This window comes from Tursiops truncatus, chromosome 10, assembly GCF_011762595.2.
Source record: "Tursiops truncatus isolate mTurTru1 chromosome 10, mTurTru1.mat.Y, whole genome shotgun sequence".
In the NCBI taxonomy this organism is placed as follows: domain Eukaryota; kingdom Metazoa; phylum Chordata; class Mammalia; order Artiodactyla; family Delphinidae; genus Tursiops; species Tursiops truncatus.
The window spans coordinates 9,031,640-9,056,289 of NC_047043.1; the positions used below are offsets into that span (position 1 = coordinate 9,031,640).

The 24,650-nt window shown below is 41.3% G+C and overlaps 1 protein-coding gene across 12 annotated transcripts in view; it reads left to right on the top strand.

Moving 5' to 3' along the window:
• HIVEP1 (HIVEP zinc finger 1) overlaps positions 1–23,091 on the top strand; it is a 143,352-nt gene extending 120,261 nt beyond the window's left edge. For 11 of the 12 annotated variants that reach the window (XM_019945173.3, XM_033863828.2, XM_073810333.1 and 8 more), the window contains 3 exons: positions 121–222; positions 19,263–19,774; positions 21,364–23,091. In XM_019945173.3, coding sequence (XP_019800732.2) covers positions 121–222; positions 19,263–19,774; positions 21,364–22,518 — 1,769 coding nt within the window. In that variant the 3' untranslated portion in view covers positions 22,519–23,091. The remainder of the gene's footprint in view (positions 1–120; positions 223–19,262; positions 19,775–21,363) is intronic. The other variant, XM_033863833.1, reaches the window with a different exon arrangement.
• Positions 23,092–24,650: the final 1,559 nt, after the last annotated feature.

The following is a 24,650-nucleotide window of genomic DNA, read 5'->3' on the forward strand; positions in this document are numbered from 1 at the left end:
TGGAATTGTATAACCACAATCTGTACTTTCACTTGAAATAGGAATGGAATTTGCCAGTGTTGACAAATGCAATAGCAAAATAATACTATGTAAGCTTAGTAAACATTCTTTTCCCTTAAGGAAATCTGACAAAACACATGAAGTCCAAGACACATAGCAAGAAATGTGTGGATTTAGGCGTCTCAGTAGGTTTAATAGATGAACAAGATACAGAAGAATCAGGTAAGGCTTTATTCCATATTTTTCATAAATGCTATTTACAATGTACTCTTTTTTTCTTTGCATCCATACTCTTCTTTCCATTCCCACTGATACTGCTCAGTTCCTCCTTTCATTACCTCTTATTTATACTATGTGATAGACTCCTAATCAGTTTTCTCACCTTCCCTTTGTCTTCCTTCCTTTGCATCTATCCCCACTGATGTTAAGTTAATCTTCCTGAAGCATGTGTCTGATCATACTATTCCTCTGCTCCAGGTCTTCCATTGGTTTCCATTTGCCTACCAAATAGAATATGAGCTACTTGACCTCAAGTAATTCCTCAGAATCCTTTATAATCTGATGCCTGCCTACTTCTTCACCTTTATCCCTCATCTCTCTCTCTCTTTCACCTGCCCTAATGCTTGAATCTCCTGCTTACATGACACTGATCCGGCTCTCTGCCTGTAAAGCCCTCACCCTCAATCCCCACACAAACGTGGCTCCCCGTCTGCATTGGTCAAAATCTTATTTTCCTTCAAGATCTAGCTCAAATCCACTGCCGTCATGAAGCCTTCTCTGATATTCCCTTCCCACACCACTTGCGGGAAGCAATTTTTCCCTTTTCTCAACGCCTGTAATATTTTAGAGTTCACTCTCTGAGAGTATTGAATCCCTTTCTGCCATAACTTTTTTTTATTATTTACATGCTTCCTCCCTTACCTCTTCGCTGATTCTCAAGCGTGTCATGAGTAAAACTGATGCCTGAGTGATATTCGCTGTGCCCGCAGCCTCTGCGCAGTGCCCTGCTCATGGCAGCTGGTCTGGAAATATTTGGGGAATAAAACATTTGTTTGCTTCCCCAAATTGTTTATCATTTTGAAAAAAGGTTAACTGGTTGTTTTCTTAGTGATGTTAACTCAGCAAGTAGAAGTATTTATCTCTAACCAATTTTGAGGGGAAATTAAGCTGTTCATCTGTTCCGACTAGTCAGACAATAGAATTATTTTTTGGTTAAGACTTTTTGTTTTAACCCAAGAATTTATCAACAAGAGATAAGTTTTTTTAAAAAAAAGTTGTCCTATTGCTTTTTTGAAAAACACCCTAAATTAAACATTTACCTGCTTGCTATGTTTTAGTTAGTATGTACTAGTTTGATGTAGAAAAAATTTCCAAAGAGAAAATGGTGAGGACATCTTTGAAAATGCAGGTTAAAAAAACGCAAATGCTTTTCATTCCACCGGACAACCAGTAACACACTAAATGAATCAGCCTGAATTTGTTTCTAAATATGCAAGAGAAGTGACTCACATCTTAAGTGCTACAGTTGATATGATTTCGTATTTTAAGCACAAGGAGAGGATTGCCTTTAACTTGAATTTTGGGAAATAAGTGGATGTATTATCAGTAGAAGGAAAATATAATCATAACAAACTTAGGACAATAGGGAGGTTTCTAGTGCTTTATAGACACTTTGATGCTCTGATACATATTGGGGATGGCAGTATCAGGATTTAAAAGTATCAAATTAACATATGTGTAACTTTTTGTCCTAGGAACATACGTATTAAAAACTGATTTTTGAATGGCTAGGAATTGAATTCTGTGTTGATGTCTTTGTATAAAGACACACATTTAATAAAATTAATTAATTTACTTCTAATGTAAATCTGTTTGATTTATTTTCTGCTCTTAGTAGTCATGCAGTAAATTAACTACCATAACTATTTAAGTGAAAAAAAAATCCCTCTTTATTATTTATTTGCTTTATTGCTGTTACGCTGAGCAATTCAGAATTAAAAAGCTAGGAAAAATGAGTAACGCTTTCAGTGAGTATATTTGTTACCCGGAGACTAGAAAAGGCACAAAGTAGAGGCTATAATATGAAATATTCTGAAAAATGTATAAACGTTAAAAGCATTATTATTATAATATATACTCTTAGGTGTTTTGCTTCTTTAAGAAGATGAGTCTTATCAAAATTAAGTAAAATGTAGAATCTTCTGAACTGTCAAGGGAAGGTAGTGTTTATATCCCAAATTTACGTAGGAGAATTAAGTGTAGTTTCCATTAATTATCATGCATCGTTTAGATTGGCCAGCTGACTGATGGACTTACATATCTATCCGTTCATTTTTGTTATTTCTCACCTGATTCCAGAAACACTTGAAGCAGGTCTTAGACTATAACTCAAACTTGATAGCCTAATTCCCAATTCAGATGAGATCCTCTGATTAAACTCTAGGTAGTTTTACCTGTTTTTTCTGTGTTGTTTTTTTTTTTAAGTTACTGTACTTATCCGTGGTATACTCAAAGTTTTTTCACGGTTTTAATTGAATAGTAAATTATAGCACATAGGTGGATTTTGCCAAGTGCTGTGTCATACCTCGTAGTCCTTTATAACATGCCAACAAAATATATTCCTCCACTTTTGCTTTATTATAGGCTTGGAATGTAGGTATAAGTGTGGCAAACGCTGTTTCAAACGAATGGTCTGGTTTTCCCTTTATTGTCTTTTGTGCTTTTAAAAATATTTTGAGATGTTTTTTAAAAATACAGAAAGATTACAGAGAGTCTTATTACATGCGCTCATGTATTCACACCAGAGTTGGGGATTATAAATATTTTCTCACATTTGCTTCAAGTCTTTTTCATAAATTGTGTTTTTGAAAATTGTATTTTCATAAATCTGTACTTTTGGAAAAAAACAAGCTAAGTAAGGCATTACACATTAGGTGCAGTATCCCTAACTCGCCCTTGCCCGTCACACGCCCTCCCAGAGGCAAACACTAACTGCACTTAGGGGCTTTCTCTCAATTCATTTCACATACGTGTGTATATCCACACATAGCGTGTGCTTTTGTTTGGGTTTGTATTCCGGAGTTGCAGGAACAGTACCACCTTGTATGCAGATACCGAGGAAATTGATTTTGCCGTATCATTTTAATTGCTGCCTAGGATAATTTCTGTTTCTGCACATCCTTAACTATACCTGGTGCTACACGCGTTTTAGTTTGGGGCCACCTTGATGCATGGTAGTCTGCTGTCTGTACTTACATTTTCTTGACTGCTGTCCTACGTTTGGATCTTATTATTCTTCGGGAAGAAGATTCACTCTATTAAACTGATGGTAGTTAAGAGATGGGATCTTGCGTAGCAATTCTTTCGATGTCTATGTTTTTAGAGAGGAAAGCGCAGAAGCCCACAGTGTGATGCTGCGTGTCCGCAGCGTGTACTGTTTTCTAGTCCAACACCAGCCTAGAATATTCTAGGCATTCTTTCTTCACTCTCCTTTACTGGATCCTTCTCATCTCCCCAGCCTCTGAACGCAGTGCCCAGGGCTGCGGTCACTAATCTCTCATCTCTTCTGTCTGTGCTCCCTCCCCAGGTAGCCTTCCGACTTTAAATACCATCTATATGCTGATGATTCCAGTATCCGCTCCAGACTTGCATGTCCATCTTTCCACTCACCATCTCCACTTGGATGTCTAATAGGCATCTAGAGTGTGACGTGCCCCAAACTCCTGGTTTCCCCCTTATGTGACTCTGAGAAGCACGCTTCCCTGGAGTCCTTCTCCCATCCTTGCAGCTGCTGGACCAAAAACCTTGAAGTCGTACTTGGTGTCCTTTGGCTCCAACCCACCAGTAAAACCTTTGGCTCTTCCTTCAAAACGTATTCGGCAACCTACCGCTTTGAACCACCTGTTCCTCCCAGCCCTGGTCAGAGCTATCATCACGTCTTCTAAGTTGCTTGCAGTAGCCCCTCACTGGTCTCCGTGGTTCAGCCCCTGCCTCTTTACAGCCTGCTTTCAACACAGCGGCCAAAGTGGTTTCTACAAGTTACGTCATTGCTTTGCTTAAAACCCTCCATCGGTTTCCTGTCTCGTTCGGAGCCGTGGTCTGTGTCCCCTGCGAGCACCACGCCTCTGAAACTCAGCTCCACTCCCGCCTCCCCTGCCCCTCAGCCGTAGCCACCCTGATCGCCTGCCTCGGTGGCAAGCATACCGAGCTGGACCCTTTCCAGGGCCTTTTCTCTTTTCCTCCCTTTGGAATGCCCTCCACCAGGTGCTGCAAGACACCCCATCATCTCTCAGTGCTCTTCTGCTCAGATGTCACCTTATCAGCGAGGCCTTCCTGAAGCTCCCTAGAGAAAAGAGCACCTCACCCTCTTACTGCCAGCATTACTCACGCCCCCGACCTGCTTTATTTTTCCGTATAGCACTTACAACCACTTAACAACTTACAGATGAGTGTGTGTATTTATTATCTGTTCCTTTCAACTAGAAAATAGAACATAAGGACGGCGATCTCCCTGTGCTCACTGCTGTATCGCCAGCACTTGCTGGGATTGTGGCTAGCAGCAAACCCTCGATAGTAAATAGTTGTAGATTGAATGGATGACCGGAAAAAAATGACCTATAATCTGTCAGGAAATCATTCAATATTGTTGTTTTTAGACTATGATATACTAGTTTTCCATTACATTCCTTCACTACAATTCAGGGGTAGCTGTAATACAATATTTAATGCCTTTACCTATGAATAGTGTTTACATGATTTGGCCGTGGTCGATATAGGAATTTTCAAGGTGATGATGGCCACTCATTTGTTAATTTCTTATTTATTGGTTATTAGATCAGAAGACTAGAAGATATTTTAAGTTATCCTGACGATTCCATTTTTTCATCCTCAGTAATGATCTGTGCAGACTGATAAATATCTGTTCCATTTTTCAGTGGTTCCAGAGAAGAAGAGTTTATTCTCTTTGTGATTGATTATTTATTTATTTATTGGTTATTAGATCAGAAGACTATTTATTGGTTATTAGATTTATTTATTGGTTATTAGATCAGAAGACTAGAAGATATTTTTTATTTATTTATTGGTTATTAGATCAGAAGACTAGAAGATATTTTAAGTTATCCTGACGATTCCATTTTTTCATCCTCAGTAATGATCTGTGCAGACTGATAAATATCTGTTCCATTTTTCAGTGGCTCCAGAGAAGAAGAGTTTATTCTCTTTGTGATTGATTATTTATTTAGCACCGCAGCAACTGTCTAGTATGTCCACAGTCACTGCCCTCAGGAGCTCCTCGCCTGTGGCTGTGATGTTGGGACATTGGAGTGAGCTCAGACTTGGCAGGGTTCACTCCTCAAGGCTGGAATCTGGGAAGGACAGTGACGGCCTCGTCTGGAACAGAAGGATGACTAAGGGTGTCCTAGGAGAACGAAAAGAAAGGAAATATATCAAAATATAATGATGCATATATTGCTTTGTTTGAAAAAGTATTGATGAGGGGGTGGGGTAAAGGAGGGCAAGCATTCTGGACCGAGGGAGTTGTTGAGCAAAAGCCCAGAGGTTGGGAGAGGGGAATAGGGCATCAGGAGTATAAATGGGGCAGGATGAGAGAGTTGGGCAGGGCGCTGGGGGACAGGTCCTACTATGCAGGGGAGTTTTAGCACCTTCCTTTAAGAAAGTCCGAGGGATTTTTTTTTTTTCTTGTATCATCTAAAGTAATTTAAAGCCACTACCTCTTTAGTCCCATATACATCTGACTTTTAATCTGGATTATTTTCTCAAATGTTTTTTAAACAAGCAAACAACAAATAGTAGGCTTTTAATTTGTGTCCCCAGGAATTTTCATTGCTGAGCTTTTGTTTGTTTTTTCTTTCTGCCGCTGCTGTTTTATTTTGTAGTGGGAATTTAGACAATAATGACTAAAAGAAGCATGATTTCTTTAAGTGGTTAGTCCCATTCAGCAGCAACAATAATAAATAATACGATAGAGCAAAAATCTTTTGGGGGGGACTTCCCTGGTGGTCCAGTGGCTAAGACTCCGCGCTCCCAGTGCAGGGGGCCCGGGTTTGATCCCTGGTCGGGGAACTAGATCCCACATGACACAGCTAAGTGTTCGCATGCAGCAACTAAAGATCCCATGTGCTGCAACTAAGACCCGGTGCAGCTAAATAAATAATTTTTTTTAAATCTTTTTCTGAAAGGGTGTTTTTATGAACAGAGTACCTCAGCGTTTCAGCATCCCTCATTCTCTACCAGATGGAGTTTACAGGTTTGGGTGGAAAGTCTGGTACGATTTTTTCCCTTGTGACACCCAATTTTGTATGTATATGTGTATAATGACTCATTTAGAAATCTTGCTCTTCATTTATTAAATTAGGGAGCATTATTTCTCCTGGAATTCATTTCTGCTGAGCAGCACCAAGGGGTAGAACTTCCCCCACAGACTAGACTATCATAAAAGATAAGGACTTGATTTTTTCCTACCTTAGTGTTTCCGGGTATGTTTTAAAACCGCGCCCTTATCAACTCCATAAGGGTGCTGCACGAAGTAGTGGCGTGTGTTACGAAGTGTTGCATTTTACTATCAATTTAATTTTCCAAGGAAAATTACAGATTATTAGCCATATAGTAGTAGTAGAAGTAGTGACTAACTTGAAAAAAAAATAGGAGGGAGAATATTTTCAACTATCATAGTTTTAATCTTTGAGGTGTACATCTGCTCGTAGAAGGAAGCTTGGGGTCCAGAATCTGGTCAGTGCCGAGTGATCTGACATGCTGGGTTCTCTCTCCCCCTGCTTCCTCCCTGCCCGTAGGAGTTTCCTGCCTCCCTGATCACACCTGGAAGCTTCCCCCTTCTCAGGGATCAGGCTCATGGCAGCGGTTCCTTCTGAGACTTCAGCCGCCAGCTCGAGATGGCTGCCTGACAGTGTATTCCCTATTTTCCTGGCCCAACAAATGAAAATAAGTGATGAAATTGCATCGTGTAATGTAGGGTCTTTCCACACATAACTTGCTGTCTCTTCCCTTTAATGATGAACAGTTTTATCAAGTGCTTTTGTGGCATCCTAGGGTCATACTGTCATTTCTCATACTCTTAATCTAATGTAACTCTGGTGTTAAGCCCACTGCACAGTGCACTGCTAGAAACCGCACTGAGATTCCATTTGCTGCGTGTCTACGTAAAAATTCAGGAAGATGCTAAGGTTTGGCCAGCAGTTAGGTGTCACAGCAGTTTCTTACCTGTGTCCCAAAAGGTAGTGATTCCAGTGGCTCTTCCGATGCCTTTCATGTTGCCCTCACGGCTGCATTTATCCAGGGACGTGACTGATCTACTATATGAAATACGCAAGTATGAAATTACTGAGTAAACTCTTATCAGCGGAATCTCCTTTGTCACCTAGGCTTTCCTAAACACAGTCGAAGTTTCTCACTTAATTATGCAACTAGATTACAGATGGCTACCAAATAACGGTGATTAAAGAAAAATAAGTAGCCAGGTTCAGGAGCCACGTGTCTCTTGGGAAACCAGTACACTGACACATCATCTTGATCAATACGAAAATGTGTGACATTAAGTCTTCTCTAGATACTGAATAAAATCCTTAAGTAGTTTTGATAGCCACCTTCATATTTCACATTGACAGCAGGGCAGTTCTGTCAGAAGTGGAGTCCTACAGCACCTTAGGAAGGACTATTCAATTCAGCACACTTATATGAAAGTCACATATACCTAAACAGCCAGTGCTAACAGGATATGCAAGAACTTGTTCCAGATATTTACACCTTGATTATCTCAGACATCTGGGAAATGGGGTAAACATTTTAAAGAAAAGAACCCCACAAGGATATTATTTGGGCACCCTGATTCTAAATGCCAGGCTTTGCAGAATAGCAACCAGAAACCTAAGGATAGTGTTTCTAAGGTTTAGAGGAAAGATTAGGGGGCTTGGTCGTTTGATCTTTTCTGTAGCACATACATAATCATCAAGAAATATCATCTCTGAGCTTTCATTTATTCAACAAAATTTGTTAAAGGCTCTCCAAAGGCCAGTGTTACTACAGAGTATCCCACCATATTTATTTTTGAAAACTCATTACCATTCGGTAATGTCTTGGTCAGCTTCTGGTTTTCTGGGAAAAGTCCCAAGTCTTTTTGTTCTATGTTCATATTGAATTTTTCCTTAATATCTGCCTTGTTTTGTTTATTTTCATCAAAGGTTTACTGTATATTTATTTCTACTTATCTACAGTATTTCTTTTCCTGGTATTATCTTCAATCTTTTTCTTTCTTTGAATGTCCTAAACCTGTTTTCTACTCTCTACCAACTTGATACTCTGAATGTCATTCACCAGCAGAATGTGCATGTTTCCTGGTTGATAGAGTGCTTATTAAAGGTCAGCGTGAAGAAGCTGTGATGCAGGAGCAAAGACTCCTGATTTTTTGATGCTTTACTGCCCTTAGAACAGTGGGCTGTATGGCTGCCCTTTTTTTTTTTTTTGCGGTACTCCGGCCTCTCACTGTTGTGGCCTCTCCTGTTGCGGAGCACAGGCTCCGGATGCGCAGACTCAGCGGCCATGGCTCACGGGCCTAGCCGCTCCGCGGCATGTGGGATCTTCCCGGACCAGGGCACGAACCCGTGTCCCCTGCATCGGCCAGCGGACTCTCAACCACTGCGCCACCAGGGAAGCCCTGCCCATTTTATCCTTCAGCAGATGAATTCTTGTTCCAATTTTCAAATGGAGTAAATTTAGAGATGTTGGGAAACATTTATTTTGAATTAAGCAGAGGGGACTATAAATTTATCTAAGGCAGCCATTAAAATTTGGACATTTGACATCTCAAAGGAGTTCCCGTGTAGTTTAAAACTAGCAACTCAAGCTGTAGTTATAGTAGGTGTTCCTGAAAAGTCTAATCCCTCCAGCCAGCTGCACGTGTCCCTGTATTCTTGCCGTGCAAAACGATACAGTCTCAGGAATTGCGTTCCTGTGTTCTTGGGGTATTAGTAAGTACTTTTTCTTTTTCACCTTTTGTGTCAAAAACCATGCTACTGGCTATTTGCTTTTCATGTCCTTGGTCCGAAGAATGTTTTTGTCAACAGACTGCTCGGAATGTTAACATGTGCCCTCCACTGCCAGACTGGGAGAACCATTCAGTGTGGCAAGGTGCAACTGGAAACACTGTTCCCGCTGGAGGTTAAGTACTTAGGATGATGCGTGTAAGAGGATGGCATTAGATCACAGGATTTAAAACCTGTATCACGTTTACCCTTAAAATAAATTTAATGAATTTTTCTAAATGAAGTGCTTTCAAAATGAAACCTGTAGAATATGTTTTTGTCACTGGGATGTTTACAGAAAACATTATTAGTTCTTTTAAGAGAAACTTCCACGCACAATAAGAAACCATGATAGGTCTTGGGACTTACAGTTAAAGAAGTGTGTATGTCGTTAATGAACAGTGCAGATACCACTGCCTTTTGGTTTACTGCCTAAAGTTAACAAACGTTAAACCCTGGCTCATTATGTTGTTAAGATGAAAACATAGTTTAATAAAAAAACCCAAACAAAAACCCACTACTGCAGTAGTTGCATGCTTTAAAAGACTTTTTCCCCAGGTTTCCCTTGTTTGTCTGGATTTCAGAGTAATTTTTCTAAACATGAGGAAAACAAAAGCAGACCAATTACAGCAGTAGCAGAATGTTGAAGAGGGAGGTGCTGCTGACCTCCCAGGGGAGCCTGTCTGAGGGAAGCCCCTCCTGGCTCAGCCAGCAGGGGTCACTGTCGGGCAGCGATGGGAGGGCAGCCTGGGGTTCATCCAACTGAAATCAGATTTTGAAACACATCTTCAGGGAAGTGGTTTGACATAAATTACTTTTGAAAAACAATATTGCTGCATTGTTTACCTTCTTTTTCCCTCATGAATTTAAATTCACAGAAAATAGAAGAATTAATTTTACACATATGTAAAATTGTACTGAGTAGTAGAAATTTTATTTGTAATGAGTTGGGAATGTATCTAGGAGGACAGAAATTAAATAGAAATTTTATAGGCCATTTATTTATGAATTTGTTCTGCAAGTATGGGTTCCTTATACCTGTTCTAGGGTCCTTGGGGGATGCAGAGGGGTGAGCTACAGCCTTCCCCCTGCTGGAATAGTACAGTCTACATTGTACAAAGCAAGGAAGGAACAATTGTCATAGAGTATATCTTACTGGAGTAATGACAAGACTCCTAAATACAAAAAAAAAAACCTGTTTCCAAATTCTGACTTTGATGCTTTCCAGCTGTATTTAAGTCTCTTAACTTCCTGTGTAAAATGAGTTTGGTATCAGCTCTGTCACGAGTGGCTGTTAGGTTTAAACATAACGAGTAAAATGTTGGCAAACTTTTTCTGTAAAGGGCCTGATAATCAGTATTTTAGGCTTTGTGGGCCGCACAGTCTCTGGCGTGACAACTAAACTTTGTGAGTGTGGCAGGAAAGCTGCCATAGACAGTATGTAAATGATGGGCCTGGCTGTGTTCCAGTAAAACTTTATTTAAAAGAACAGGCAGGAGCCGCGTGAGGCCAGCAACTATGGTTTGGCAGCCCCTGATACAATAGGAACTCAGTGTAGTATGCCGTCGTAGTTACTATGCTCAGTAACAGGCTGTAGCAAAACGAGCAGTATCACAAAGTACAAAATGGCAAGTTCTGGAGGAGTTAACACGTCTGTGTTCTTGACCTTGCTGACTTGTCACGGGCAGGTCACTTTTCCTTTCTGGGTCTTCTACCCTGCACAGCTTCTGACCGGATAGCAGCAGTCTTCGTTGGGGGTAGGGGTTAAGGGGACAGGGCAGTAATACGAAAGGACTTTTCTTAGCATGCATCCAGAGAGCAGAGGTGTCTGGGCTCTGTTTTGGTGCTGTGCATCTTTAAAAGATGCCATTGTCTTCGGTTCATTTACGTTATCCACTGTATCTTGTTCCGGTCACCCTAGAATATCCACCCTGTTTAACAAATATGTAATGACCCCAGATTCATTTTCAGGTTCCCAAACTTTGACAGGGGTCTTCCCCTTCAGGAGTTTTACGACCCAGTGCACGTAGAGAGATAAACATTATTCAATCCTTATCTTGGGGAAGGAAAACTACAGAAAGAAATCCCAGCTCTTCTCAAGTCCTCTGTGAGCCGTAGGCATGTGGCTCTGTCCAGGGAGAAAGAAAGGTCCAGGGACACCAGCCTGTACGTCTTCCCACCCAGAATACTTCAAACCTTGATCTGAAGTATGGGACGATCAAGGCCAAAGAACATTAAAAGGGAGCCAAGTAGTCTTACCCCCTTCCCCATTAAAAAGCGTATGGTGTTCTTTATAAATCCTTCTCATACGCTGCATACACTGACATTTTGTATCTATATGTAAAATTAAAAACTTTAAAGATTTATAGTATAACTAATTATTCTTAAACTTCCATACTTACTGTAAAATACAGTGTATTTGTTGTGAAATTAAAAAGGTTATTAGTTTACATTTTCCTTGGGGATTGTATTTTATATGTTCTACTCTTCAAAATGAAATAATTACTTGAAGCTTTTAATGTCTGTACCTGTAAATATTCAACTCACTCATGCATATTTATAAGCTAGGTTATTGACTGTAGTTCATTGTTGACCTTTCTTTCAGATCATTCTGTGGTTAGGTTTTTATAATATGACATCTGAATGTGGAGACCTGGGTTTAAATCTTGGCTCTGACACTTCTGAGCTGTGGGCTTCACACTTTAAAATAATTAACTGCTTTTTAAATTTTTTTTAAATCATTGTCTGATAAAAAGTCGGGTCCTTAATTAGTCCTTGTTTTAGTTATGATCAGATGGCACTGGTCTGTCTGTAGTACTGAGCTGGGCTCTCTCGCAGTCTCGATGGCTAGAACCGGAGTAGAGGCATTCAGGCATCATACGTACAACTGAATAAGAACTGCAAAAATACAGTTACAGATACAAGGTAAGAATAGTGTTAGGTGCCAGATATTTAAAGAGCGTGTGTGTGTGTGCGTGTGTGTGTGTGTTAGGGTGTATTTTGGAGAAATAACCTGTGCCTTTAAATTAAACAAGAGAAGTGTTGGAATTTGTTTCAATTAATAGTTTCCTATTAAATAATGGGAAAGAAAAAAATTGCTTGTCAGAGAAGTCTTGATGAGTATAATAAGAACAGCAGGGAGATGGAGATCGTGCAGGCTTATCTGAATGAGACAGAATATTGGTGTCAGTAGAGTAAAATAAAGGTCCTGGAGCATTGGCAAATAGGTTTTTCCTTAATGTCATTTTTTAAAAGATTATTTTGGTCTTTGTAGAAAGTCGAAAAACTAGTAGAGAGAGTTCTTGTATATTCTTTACCGAGCCTCCCCTGTGCTAGCATCTTACATAACCAAGAACATTTGTCAGCTCAGGATTGCTAACTAAAGCATGGGACTTACCAGTTTTTCCCCTGATGTCCTTTTCCCGTCCCAGGCTCCCCTTCAGGATCCCACATCACACTTAGTCGTCGTGGCTCCTCCACCGTGCCCCTCAGTCTTTCCTGTCTTTCATGACCTTGGCATTTATAGAGAGTCCTGATCAGTTATTCTGTAGACTGTTCTCAGTTTGGGGTTTTCTGATATATGCTCACAGCTGGATTGAGGGTATACATTATTGGGGAGGCGCCATAGGGTGGTTATGCTTTTCTTAGTGCATCATATCGGGGGTACAGCATGTCAGTGTGTATTACTGGTCACGTTAACCTTCTTTACTCGGCTAAGGTGATGTCTGCCAGGACTAGCTACTGTAAACTTACTGTTGTTCGCTTTATAAATATTACATATTTGCGGAGATACCTTCAAACTATGCAGATATCCTGTTTATGCACTGATGGCTCTTGCCTGTGGTAAGTATTGCTATGGGGTTCTAATTTATCAATTAGAATTTTTCTGCAAGGAAAAGGTACCATTTCTCCATTAGTTCATTCATCCGTTCATTCATTTACATCAGTATGGACTCAAGGTTATGTATTTTATTCTTTGGGTTATAATCCAGTTATTTATTGTGCAGCTCAAGTTCTCATTGACCATTGAGAGCTCTTTGAGGTCTGTTCCTATGCCCTTTCAACATCCTGCTTCTTTTTTTTCTTTAAGTGGTTCCTTACTTTTTTTTTTTAATTTTTATTTTATTTATTCATTTATTTTTGGCTGTGTTGGGTCTTTGTTGCTGCGCCCGGGCTTTCTCTAGTTGTGGTGAGCGGGGGCTACTCTTCGTTGCGGTGCGCAGGCTTCTCATTGCAGTGGCTTCTCTTGTTGTGAAGCACGGGCTCTAGGCGTGTGGGCTCCAGTAGTTGTGGCATGTGGGCTCAGTAGTTGTGGCTTGTATGCTCTAGAGCACAGGCTCAGTAGTTGTGGCGTATGGGCTTAGCTGCTCCTAGGCATGTGGGATCTTCCTGGACCAGGGCTTGAACCCATGTCTCCTGCATTGGCAGGCAGATTCATAACCACTGCGCCACCAGGGAATCCCAGTTCCTTACTTTTTGACACCCAAGATGTTCCAGCCATGGAGTTCACCATTTCCCCAGGGACCCCTGGTTCACGTTACTGGAGAACGGTATTGAGGAACCAAGATCTAGCCGCTAGGTGGTGTGTTTCTGGCTACTAACCTGTCACTGCTTCTAGCCCCTCTCGTTGGATAGAGCTGGGAAATATGCATATTTATGCTAACTCGTACATATACGTACATCTGTGTTTATTTCTGTATCTGTGTATGTGTACGTGCGCACACACGCACACACACACACACAAACGAGAACATGAATCCATACTGATAATTCCAGTTCCAGTCCAGTCCCACAGAGTTTATTTTAGCCTGCTCCATTTCCTTTTTTTTTCTTTCACCAACAGTGAGAAACCTTCTCATCTACAGTATGTTCACTTATTTGTTCAACTCTAGCATACCAATAAACTAGTTCCAGAAATGCTGACCCACCTGTGAAAAACAGGTTTACAATCACAGCATAGTGTCTGTGTGCAGCTCTTTTTGTCTTTAGCCTTCACATTGTCTGGTCAGAACCCCCTTTGCCAGGGTTACCTAGGTCATGGTTGTGGAGTTCATTTGTACTCAGCCATCCGTCTCAGCTTGCGTTTCATCTTAGATTTCCACCACATCCTGGTTAGTTGTGTTTGTATTTACACACCCTACAGTTCACCTTAGGGTGCACAGTTCTGTGGTTTTCGACAAATGTGTACAATCGTGTGTCCAGCCCCACAGTTCCACAGAGAACAGTTCCATCGCCCCAAAATTCCTCTGCGCCACTTCTGTATGGACACCTCCCCCCTGCATCCAACAGCCCCTAGCAGCCACTGATCTCTTTTCCTCCCTGTATTCGTACGTTTTCCAGAGTGTCATACGAAAGGAATCAGAATAAGGAGCTTTGGGGGTCTGGCTTCTCTCACTTAGCAGAATACATGTGAATTTGTCCATGTTTTTGTGGGTGTCAGTAGTTCATTCCTCTCTATTGCTGAGTAGTATTCCGTCGTATTGATGTGCTATAGCTTCGTAGCCACTGGCCACTTGAAAGATGCCTCTGTTATTTCCTTCCTGCTCCTTGCTTTCGGTTTAGTTTGATTGTCTTTTTCTAATTTCTAAAGCTGAGAACTTAGATTATTTATCTGAGACCTTTCTTCTTTTCTAATAGAAGTGTTGGATACAATAAATTTCCCACTAACCACTGCTTTAGCTGCATCCCACGAATTTTGAATGTTATATTTTGGGTTTTATCCAGTTACATTTCTAGCTAAAATATTTCTAACTTTTCTTTGAGGCTTTCATTTCTGACTCATGGATTGTTTAGAAATGTGTTATTTAATTCTGAAATATTGGGGGATTGTTCAGATATCTTCCAGTAACTGATTTCTAGGTTATTCTGTTTTCAAGCAAAAACGTAAGTATGATTTCTATTCATTGAAATGTGTCGAGGTTGGCTTTGCAGCTCAGAATATACACATGGGTGAATGTTCCACGTACACCTAGAAGGAAAGCACATTCTGCTCTTTGGATGGAACATAACTGTTAACTAGGTCTAGACGGTTGACAGTATTTTTCAAGTCTTCCGTGTTCCTACTGATTTTCTGTATGCTTGTTCCATCCGTTACTGAGTAGAGTGCTGAAGTCTTCAGCTGCAGTTGTGGACTTGGTTATTGCTTTTTCGTTTTGGCCTCATTTAGTTTGAAGCTCTGGTTTCACTGCTACACATTTAGGATTGTTGTATGTTCGTGGAAAGGTAACCCTTTGATCATTATGTAACGTTCCTGTTCATCCTTGATAATATTCCTTGTTTTGATGTCTGCTTTGTCTGATATTAGCATATAGTTTTTTCAGCTGTATTTTAGTTAATTTTTAAAGGTATATCTTTCTACAAACTTTACTTTCTATCTATTATGTCTTTATATTTAAAATGGGTTTCTCATCCATAATATATACTTGGGACTTGCTTTTTTACCCAGTCTAGCAGTCTCTCTCTTTAAATTCATGTGTTAGAGCCTTCCTTTTATTTTTATTTTTCATGTAGTTGGAATAAAATCTATCATCGTGCCAGCTGTTTCCTATTTGCTTCATTTTTTCCTTCTTTTTATGCCTTAATTAAGCATTTTTATGGTTCTGTTTTTCTCCTCTGTTGACTTATTTGTGTCTTTTAAGAAAATTTAGTCATCTGCCTTCAAATAATATTCCATTACTTTACATGTAGTGTAAAGACTTTATATAGCAGTGTATTCACAATTCCTCCTTTTCATCCTTTGTGCTATTATTGTTATACCATTTACATGTACACATGCTCTAAACATATAGCACATTTTTACTACTGTAGACATTAAATTATCTTTTAGAACAAGCAATTAAAAATTTTTTAAAATTTTATCTTCATTTATTGTATTTCCATTGCTTTTCTTTTTTGGGGGTAAATATGAGTTCCCATCTGATACCATATTCCCTGTGCCTAAAGAGCTTCCTTTAACATTTATTGTCAAGTAGGTCTGCTGGCAGTGGATCTCCTCAGTTTTTGTTTTCTAAGAAAGTCTGTACTTCTCTTTCATCTTTGAAAATTATTTTCAATGAGCATAGAACATAGAATTCTGGGGTTTTTTGTTTTTTTTTTTTTCTTTTCTTTTCTTTTCTTATCATTGTTACTGTGTTTTTCATTGCTAGCATTTCTTTTTTTTTTTTTTTTTTCATAGTTTCATCTCACAGATGAAATTCCCGCTTGGTAGTATATATTGTTCACCTTTCTCGTTAGAGCCTTTAACATATTGGTCAATTATTTTAAATTCTCTGCAAGTTCTAACATCTATATCATATCTGACTGGTTCCGATTGCTTTTCCTCTTCTGCGTATGTTTTTTCTTGCCTTTTTGTATGCCTTGTAATTTTTGTTGAAAGCTAGACATCTTGCATAAGACAGTAGAGACTAATGTACATGGTTTTTATGCCTAGCAAGGCCCTTTGTGTGGGAGTTAGAACGTTTCTAGTCAAGAGTTGGACTGGGTTGGAGAGATTTGTTGTTGTTAAGGCTACCATCAGAGCACCAAAGCCTTCAGATTCCTATAGAGCCACTTCTTGTTTGCGGTGGGGGTTGGGTTATAAGAGAAGTGCTTGTTCCTTTCCAGTTTTAGGTGTTTCCTTTGTGCTATGCCTCAGAGAGGGTGCTCTACACATTCTATTCTTCTCCTGGTCCTCTTCCAGCAGTATTTTGCTGTTACCTCTCATTTCAAGCTCCTTAACTTGGCATTAGGGGGTGAAGAGGAGGATGGGATGCCACCTCTGTTCTGATGCAGCCTCAGCCTTCTACGTGCACCATGTTCTCAGGTTTCTGGACTGTGGCCCTCTTGTTCTCCTTCCCTAGCTCAGCTGTTGTGGTGGACTCAGCTGGCAACCTTGTCCCTCCTTAAGGAGTAGAGTTGTGTTTTTTCTCTTATTCATTCCCTTTCCCTACTGCAGTAAGTTTTCACCAAAGTTCCCAAGGGCAGCAATGCTTGTTGCCCTCCTCTTCACAGGACAAAGTGTTTGTTCCCTAGTGGAGAGAGGGGAGAGGGACCTAGGGGGAGTTCCTTGCCCCTCCTAAATGCTGCTGCTCTCCCCTGGATCTGGACCACAATGGATACTTAGTGCTCTTTTCTGTGAGTGCTTGAATGGTGTTCATGACATAGAGCCTGCAAGAGAATGTAGCCCCAGAGGAGTCACACAGCCCTCCCAGCCCACGCTTGGCTCTAACCAGTCTGTCAACCATTTAGCTGACCTCCCCCGACCCATGTCCTGCTGCATCTGCCCCAGATGACACAAGCATGTGTCTCCTCTCTTCCTACAGACACTGTCTCTAGAGTTTGGGCTGTTGGATTGCCTGGGAGTTCAACCTTATAATGGGTTTAAGGAAATCTTCCTACAGACACTGTCTCTAGAGTTTGGGCTGTTTGATTGCCTGGGACTTCAACCTTATAATGGGTTTAAGGAAAGTCATAAATTTAAAGTTAGGCCTGTTATTTAAAAAAAAAAAAAAAAAAAAGAAAATAAGTAATAGCTTTTACGATAAAGCAAGTCTCACCCTAGTCAGGCTTTGCGGCAGGGTTGGCCTCTGATGAAATCCCTCTCCAGCCTCCCTCTCCAGTAACCTGTTCCCTCTCGTCAGTCATCCGGTTTCTTCTGTTTTGTTTTGAGTTTTTTTACTTTCTCCTTTGAAAGAAAAATTTTTTCTCATATTAAAATCTCTAAAAATACATCTGATTCGGCATTCATGTGGCAAATTCAAAATATATGGGGGATGACTCTCTAATTTTAGCATTTCAGACATCAGACAAGGTATCAGAGAGGGATCTGTGAGGCAGGAGGCAGGGCATCTACCCGGAAGTCACCCATTCCACGTCCAGCATGGGCATCTGGTGGGATTCAACAGATTGGTGTTATTTTATGTATGATTTTACAGCAAAATAGTAGAACCCATAAATCAAAAGACATGAAATCACATATGAAAGGAATCTAAACGTATATGTTTTCTGTTTGAATGTTTTAATTATAAAAGTAATATATGCTTGAGATTAAAAAAAACATAAAAGTTCTAGTCTGTTCTATCTCCTAGAAATAAACATCCTCAAATGTGTTGGTGTTGATGCTTCAAGACTTTTCTCTAAGAACTTATCTTTGTAATATAGAAAGAGTAGTAAATTAATGTGCAAACCATTTGGAAAACCCAGGAAATATACCTATTAATTATTTCTGTTCACGTTTTTTTCTCTTCAAAAAGAACATATAAATGCAGACTGTATCACAGCTAAGTTGAACTTGGTCTGATGCCTTCTTTATTATAGCTCAGTGACAATGAATTGGGGTAGAGATTTTGCACTCCTCGTCCATTTAACTTTTTAAACTTTATTAGCTTTCTAAGGGAAAGTACCTCTAATTTTGCAAGATTTTGAATAGATAAGGTTTTAAATCCAATTTCACATGAGCTTATGAGATATCTGAAACTATTCCCTAGATTATCTTGAATATTCCTTGTTAAACACAGTCTCACATGACATTATAAGGCTGATATTAATGACTTTTAATTAATGTTCCCCTTCCTGTGAGAAGTGGGTTGAGTCATTATAGAAAAAAATGATGGGAAAATTTAGTACCTTTCTCAGTTAAAAAAAAAATGTACAAGGATTAAATATTACAGAATATTACTACTCAGAGGACAGTGGAAATATGCCTAAACTACTATTCAAATATAAAGGAAAATTATTCTGTTTGCAAATACGAAATACCATCATTTTTTTGGTTTTGTTTTCATTTGTTCAATAAAAGGGAGATACAAACAAGTATATAGAGAAAAAGAGCTCAGAAAAAGAGTTGCAGTGAACTCTTTGTTAATTTTCTTTATATAGTTCAGTTTTCTTTTGCAGGTTTTACGAGTATAATATTTGAGGCCTTTATTTCTGGTTTTCGTTGTGTATCACCCTCTGCCTGTCTGCTCCCGCGAGGTTCATTTCACGTTCTGCATCCCTAACAAGCCTCCCTGGCCACGCCCCACTCTGTCGGCGCCTCACTCCCCTGATTCCTGCTGCACAGACTGACCTCCGCATGTCATTCTCCTTGACTAAACCGTAGCCTTTTTATGGGTAGAGCCCTTGCCTTGAACATTCCTCACAGTATTGCCAAGCTTATAAAAAAGAAAAGGTTGCATTCGACCACTTGCAAAACATTCTGTAACATACCCTCCCGGTTGTTTTTATCAGATGAAAAACAAAGATTCAGTTACGAGCGGTCTGGATATGATCTTGAAGAATCCGATGGCCCAGATGAGGACGAGAACGAGAACGAAGACGAGGATGAAGACAGCCAGGCCGAGTCGGTCCTGTCGGCAGCCCCCTCGGCCACGGCCAGCCCGCAGCGCCTTCCGGCTAGAAGCGGCCTCCAGGACTGTCGGGGTGCTGACGAGGACGTCAGGATTCCTGATTGCTTTTCTGGGGGACACACGGACCCGATGGATGTTCTCCCGAGAGCGTTGCCCACCAAGATGACCGTGCTTAGCACAGTGCAGTCGGACTACGGCGGGAAGCCGGGGTCTCCGGTTAGGACCAGGCAGCGGGCTGCGGGGGATGAGGGTGAGGCAGCCGCTCCTGGAGACTCTGCCAGGTCACCCGAGGCTGCGCCCAGGTCCCCGTGTCACCAGATGTCTGTGGACTACCCCGAATCCGAAGAGGTCCTGGGAAGTTCTGTGGCAGGAAAGGCTGTTGCTTTAACACAGGTAATAACTTGGTGGTTTTCTTTTCGTTTAACCTACTGAATATGGGGAACCTACTGACTTAAGAAATCAGTGCACTTAAATTACTCATTTACAGCTAAGGCAGTTTCTTTAACCTTATTTTTTTGTTTGATTTAAGGCCAAAGGACATTTATGTCCTTTGGATTCTTGTTAGGTATTTTAGTCAGAGTTTGTATATTGTATTATAAGTCTGTAAAAGAACCAGTATATTTACAGTATACTCATTTGTTATTATTTGGATTTTTTTTAAAAAATCTTGGAATAAAAAGTATGTGTGTGCCAACAGAGAATGTGAGTCTTGGGACCTACGTATTCCACGGCTTCCTCTGAGATGATCTTCCACTGGCATCGATGTGGTGGATTTGCACTAAATTATCTGAACATTTTGCATTTTGCCCCTGTTAGCAGGCAGCTACCAGTTTCCATGACAAAGTTAATGTGACCCAAAAAACGTATTAAGAAGTTCACTTTGCTTGAATGATCAAATTGCTGTGACAGCTTAGGAAAGCTTCCTGCCCAAGAACTAGCTCAGGGCCAGACTCAGGCCTCGGGAAAGTCACCCTCCATGTGTGCTGTGAATGATTTCCTGCTTTCACAAACCCTGGTGGGCTTGTGAGGAATCCGTCCTTCTCTCTCATTGACAGTTCTCTTACCTCTGGTATGGACTGATAATTGTAATAGGATTTATTTCTAAATGCGGCAGATTTTGGATTGCTGGGTATCACTGGAGAAAACTAAAAAGACTGTGAAAAGATTGGATTTCTGTAGCCTATCCTACATTAATATAATTTAATTAAATTACGTTCCTATTTAAGTAACATTAATTAAATTAGTATGTACATTAATGTAGTTCCATAATACGGATATATCAGGAAAAAGCTAATATTTATACGATAATCTTGGGTGGAAGGGAGGATTGGTGAGATTTATCCCTTCTACTAACATTTCATCACTCTCACATTAGTCACCTGTGCTCTAACCTTCTCTATCCCCAAATCGCTCACACACCTGCCAATGGCTGGAAATCTGGTTTCCAGTAGACATTTCATACACTTAGAATAAATGAACAAATGAAAACTGCAGACCTTTCCGTTAATGGCAGCTCTTTATTTCATAAATGGAGAGTCCTCCAGTTAATTTTCCCCCGAGTCGATACTCATAGCCAACTAATATCTCAGAATTTCTCAGTAACTCCTAATCTCTAAAATAGGGTGGAGCCGGTGGTGGCAGCAATAATAGAAACAACAACAATGGAAGAAGAATTATGGCCCCTCTCAGGGTTAATTTCAGTATAACTGAGATGATATCCAGGAAATTTGTTTGAAAAATGTAAAGTACTCTACAAAACTTGTTGCTGACCTTTGGAAAGAGATGAAGAGTGTAATAGGTTTTAAGTTGGAAATTTATTGTTTAAATCAAAATACAACTTTTAGCAAGCTTATCATTTTTATAAAATACAAGTGTACATACTTTTACCTCAGGAGGAATAGACTTTACAGGAGCTAAAGATTTTAGCTCAGTGACTAATAAGGAAGCTCTGCCATCAAGGACCGTTCCGTCTTGTCTTTTAGGGCCCGTCATCCGTGAGCCTTCCTCCGCGGGGCACTGAGCGCAGCCCTCAGCCGGCAGGGGCACCTCCTTGCACGACCTCGCCTCGGCCCGGCGCTCAGGAGCCGAAGCAGCAAGTCGCTCTCCATCCGCCTCCAGGCCTGCCTTCTCCCCAGACGCATCTGTTCAGCCACCTTCCTCTGCATTCCCAGCTGCAGTCAAGGACACCGTATAATATGCTTCCGGTCGGGGGGATCCAGGCGGTCCCTGCCGGCCTCACATACTCCACGTTCGTACCCATCCAAGCTGGGCCAGTGCAACTCACGATCCCCGCTGTCAACGTCATTCACAGAACTGTGGGCACCCCCGGGGACTTGACCGCCGAAGTGTCCAGCGCTACCAGCCCCTCCGGAGTGGCTGAATTGAGCAGCGTGGTGCCCTGTATTCCCATCGGCCAAATCCGCGTGCCGGGCCTGCAGAACCCGAGTCCGCCGGCCCTGCAGCCCCTGCCGGCACTGAGCATGGAGACCGTCAACATTTTAGGCCTGGCCAGCGCGAACCTCGGCCCGCAGGTGCGCCCGCCCGGGCTCGCTCTGAACGCCGCCGTGGGGCTGCAGGTGGTGACCGCCAGCCCTTCCTCCCAGAGCGGCCCCGCCCCCCCGCCCCCCATCCCGGGCCTCCAGATCCTGAACATCGCCTTGCCCACGCTGATCCCCTCCGTCGGCCAGGTCACCGTGGACGCCCAGGGAGCCCCCGAGAGGCCCGCTCCCCCAAACAGAGCCCGGGAGGCGCCGCCCAAGCAGCCCTCGGCCGCCGGTGCGCACCCGGGCGGTGGGAGCGCGTCGCCGCAGGGCTCGCCCCGAGTTCCTCGGGAAAACGCACCGAAGGGTCTAGACCCACCTGCCCCGGCCAGAGACCACGCCAGGCGGGACGGCTCCAGTCGCCTGGACGCGGGGACGGCCGCCTCCGGGAATCACCCGAAGCCCCGGCACGAACTCCCTGCGGCTCCGGGCAAACCAGCATCCGGGCCCCCGCCGTCCGGCCGGCAGCCTCGCCCCCTGGACCGGGAGGGACCCGCGGCCCGGCCTCCGGCCCCGCCCCCGGCCCGGAGGCAGGCCGCGCAGTTCAGCGATGTGAGCAGCGACGAGGACGAGGACAGGCTCGTGATCGCAACCTAGGGGCGTTTTATTTGCGGGTTTGGGGTTTTGTTTGGGTTTTGGTTTTCTGGAATTTTTTTTTTTTTTTTTATAGAACACTTACAGGTTTCTTTGAAAACCCTCCTTTCCTTAAAGCACATTTTTCTGACATAAACTCATGACTAATCTTTGTGCAATCATGAACTTTTGACCAATAATCGTTGTTTTGTGTCAGCTCCAGCCATTTTTGTACATGTTGTATAGACAATTGTGCCTTTTAGGAGTTTTATGTTTAGAGACTGTACAGATTGTTGAATATCTATATACATAAAATATATATTATATATGTATATGAAAACCAGGTAGTTATTTGTGTTTAGCAAAAAAACCTGTCAAATAAATCCAATGATTAAATTATACGTTGCACTGTTAAATATAAATTTTTATGGCTGTGGGACAGAGTTTCTGTGTATAAATTAGTACGTGAGCTCCATGTTTATTGTATTCATATTAGTCTTTGAAAATGGGTCTGTCCTTCTTGCGTAAGACAGTAACTTTACACTTCAGACAGAGTTTCTGTGTTATGTTTCAGTAAAATATCGTTTACTGACTTTACCATCGCTTTAGTTGTGCTTTCTTTATGTCATGTAGGGGCCAGCAACCTACATTCGGAAGATAGCCCTAGGTTAACATTCCTTCCACACTCGCCCCCCTCCACCCGTATTTTTGAGAAATGGGGGCTTTATAGTGGTGTTACTGCTGTGTGAAACTCACTGAAATCCATTTAGCCAAGTGACCAATTTTTCCAACTTGTGAGGAGTAATTCTGTAGCTGTTAACTTATGAGGAGATTCAGTACTTGAGAACACTTTCTGTAAATATACATAGCATACGGACAGAAATGGGCAAAGTTCCTAAGGGTGAATATGACAGCTTCTGGGAATTGTAAATTAAGTTACAAAACAGTCGTCCGGAGAGCTCGGCTTGGGTGAGGTGCATGAAACCCCATACCTCAGGTATCACCCCAGGTCTGGGCTTGAGCCTGGCCTCTTCTTTCCCTCAGCCCTGATCGTTACACCCGGAGACCTCTGTCCAGTACCAAACTACAGGGGGTCCAGGATTTACAGAAGAACCAAATTCAGACTTCAAAATTACTTCAGTTGACTCTTTAGAAATGATTACTCCCTGTCCTGAGAGGCTTAACTTATTCAGAAAAATGGGGAGGGTACCCACAATTACCACTGCAGTGATTTGCATTATTACCTGAGCATTGTAGATGCTTCATTTGTGAAAAAAATGTTTTAATGTTGGAATTTGAATACTTAGCACATCATTAAGGCAATGTGTTCATGTTCTTAAAGGCCTACGCTGTGAAGATTTCAGCAATACGAAGTTGGTGAGACAACAGTGCATGAGGGAAATACTCTAAGGAATTTGGAGTCCTCCTTTTAGCCAGCCCCTGCTTCAAATCTGGGACTTTGGGAAAAGTGCCTGTCATCTGGGCCTGCGGGCTCTAACCTAAATTATGATCTCTAAAATGCGCCCCAGCCCCAGTAGGCTGTGACAGATCAGTGATGCTTTTGATGCTTGCTTCAATTTACATTTATACTTTTCCACAGATAGTAACAAAATTCTCAAAAACAATAAAACTACGCTTTATATTCCAAGATGTATTTGAAAAGAATTCTGGACACTCTGTCATAGGAATTGTATTGCTCTAACAATAGAGTTGTTGAAAATGAGGTCCATTATCTTGTCAGATTTCTCAAAATAAGTTTTAACTTTGTGTCACACCTCTTATTACAATTTTGTTGCCTAAAATTCTAAAGCAGAATAATAAACATATTTTTGTTTCCGAATCACATTTTAGGTACATATGACTTCTCTAAATTCAAAAGTAATGCTAAGAATTTTGGCATTGAGGGGTTTTTTTGTCTGTTTGTTTTTTAGTTTATATAAATAGAATTTTCTTAATTTGAAGAATTCCTGTATTTAACCAAATACTAAATGTTGTGATATGCTTGGATCCTCCCTTGAAAATTTCAGAATGCCGTAACATACCATAGGCTTATTTTGTACTCTTGACTTTTTAAGATTCATCACATCGTACACATATCTTTAGTATCACTGGCTATAATGCCTTCATGTGGCTTTCAAATATTTTGCTAGCATTTG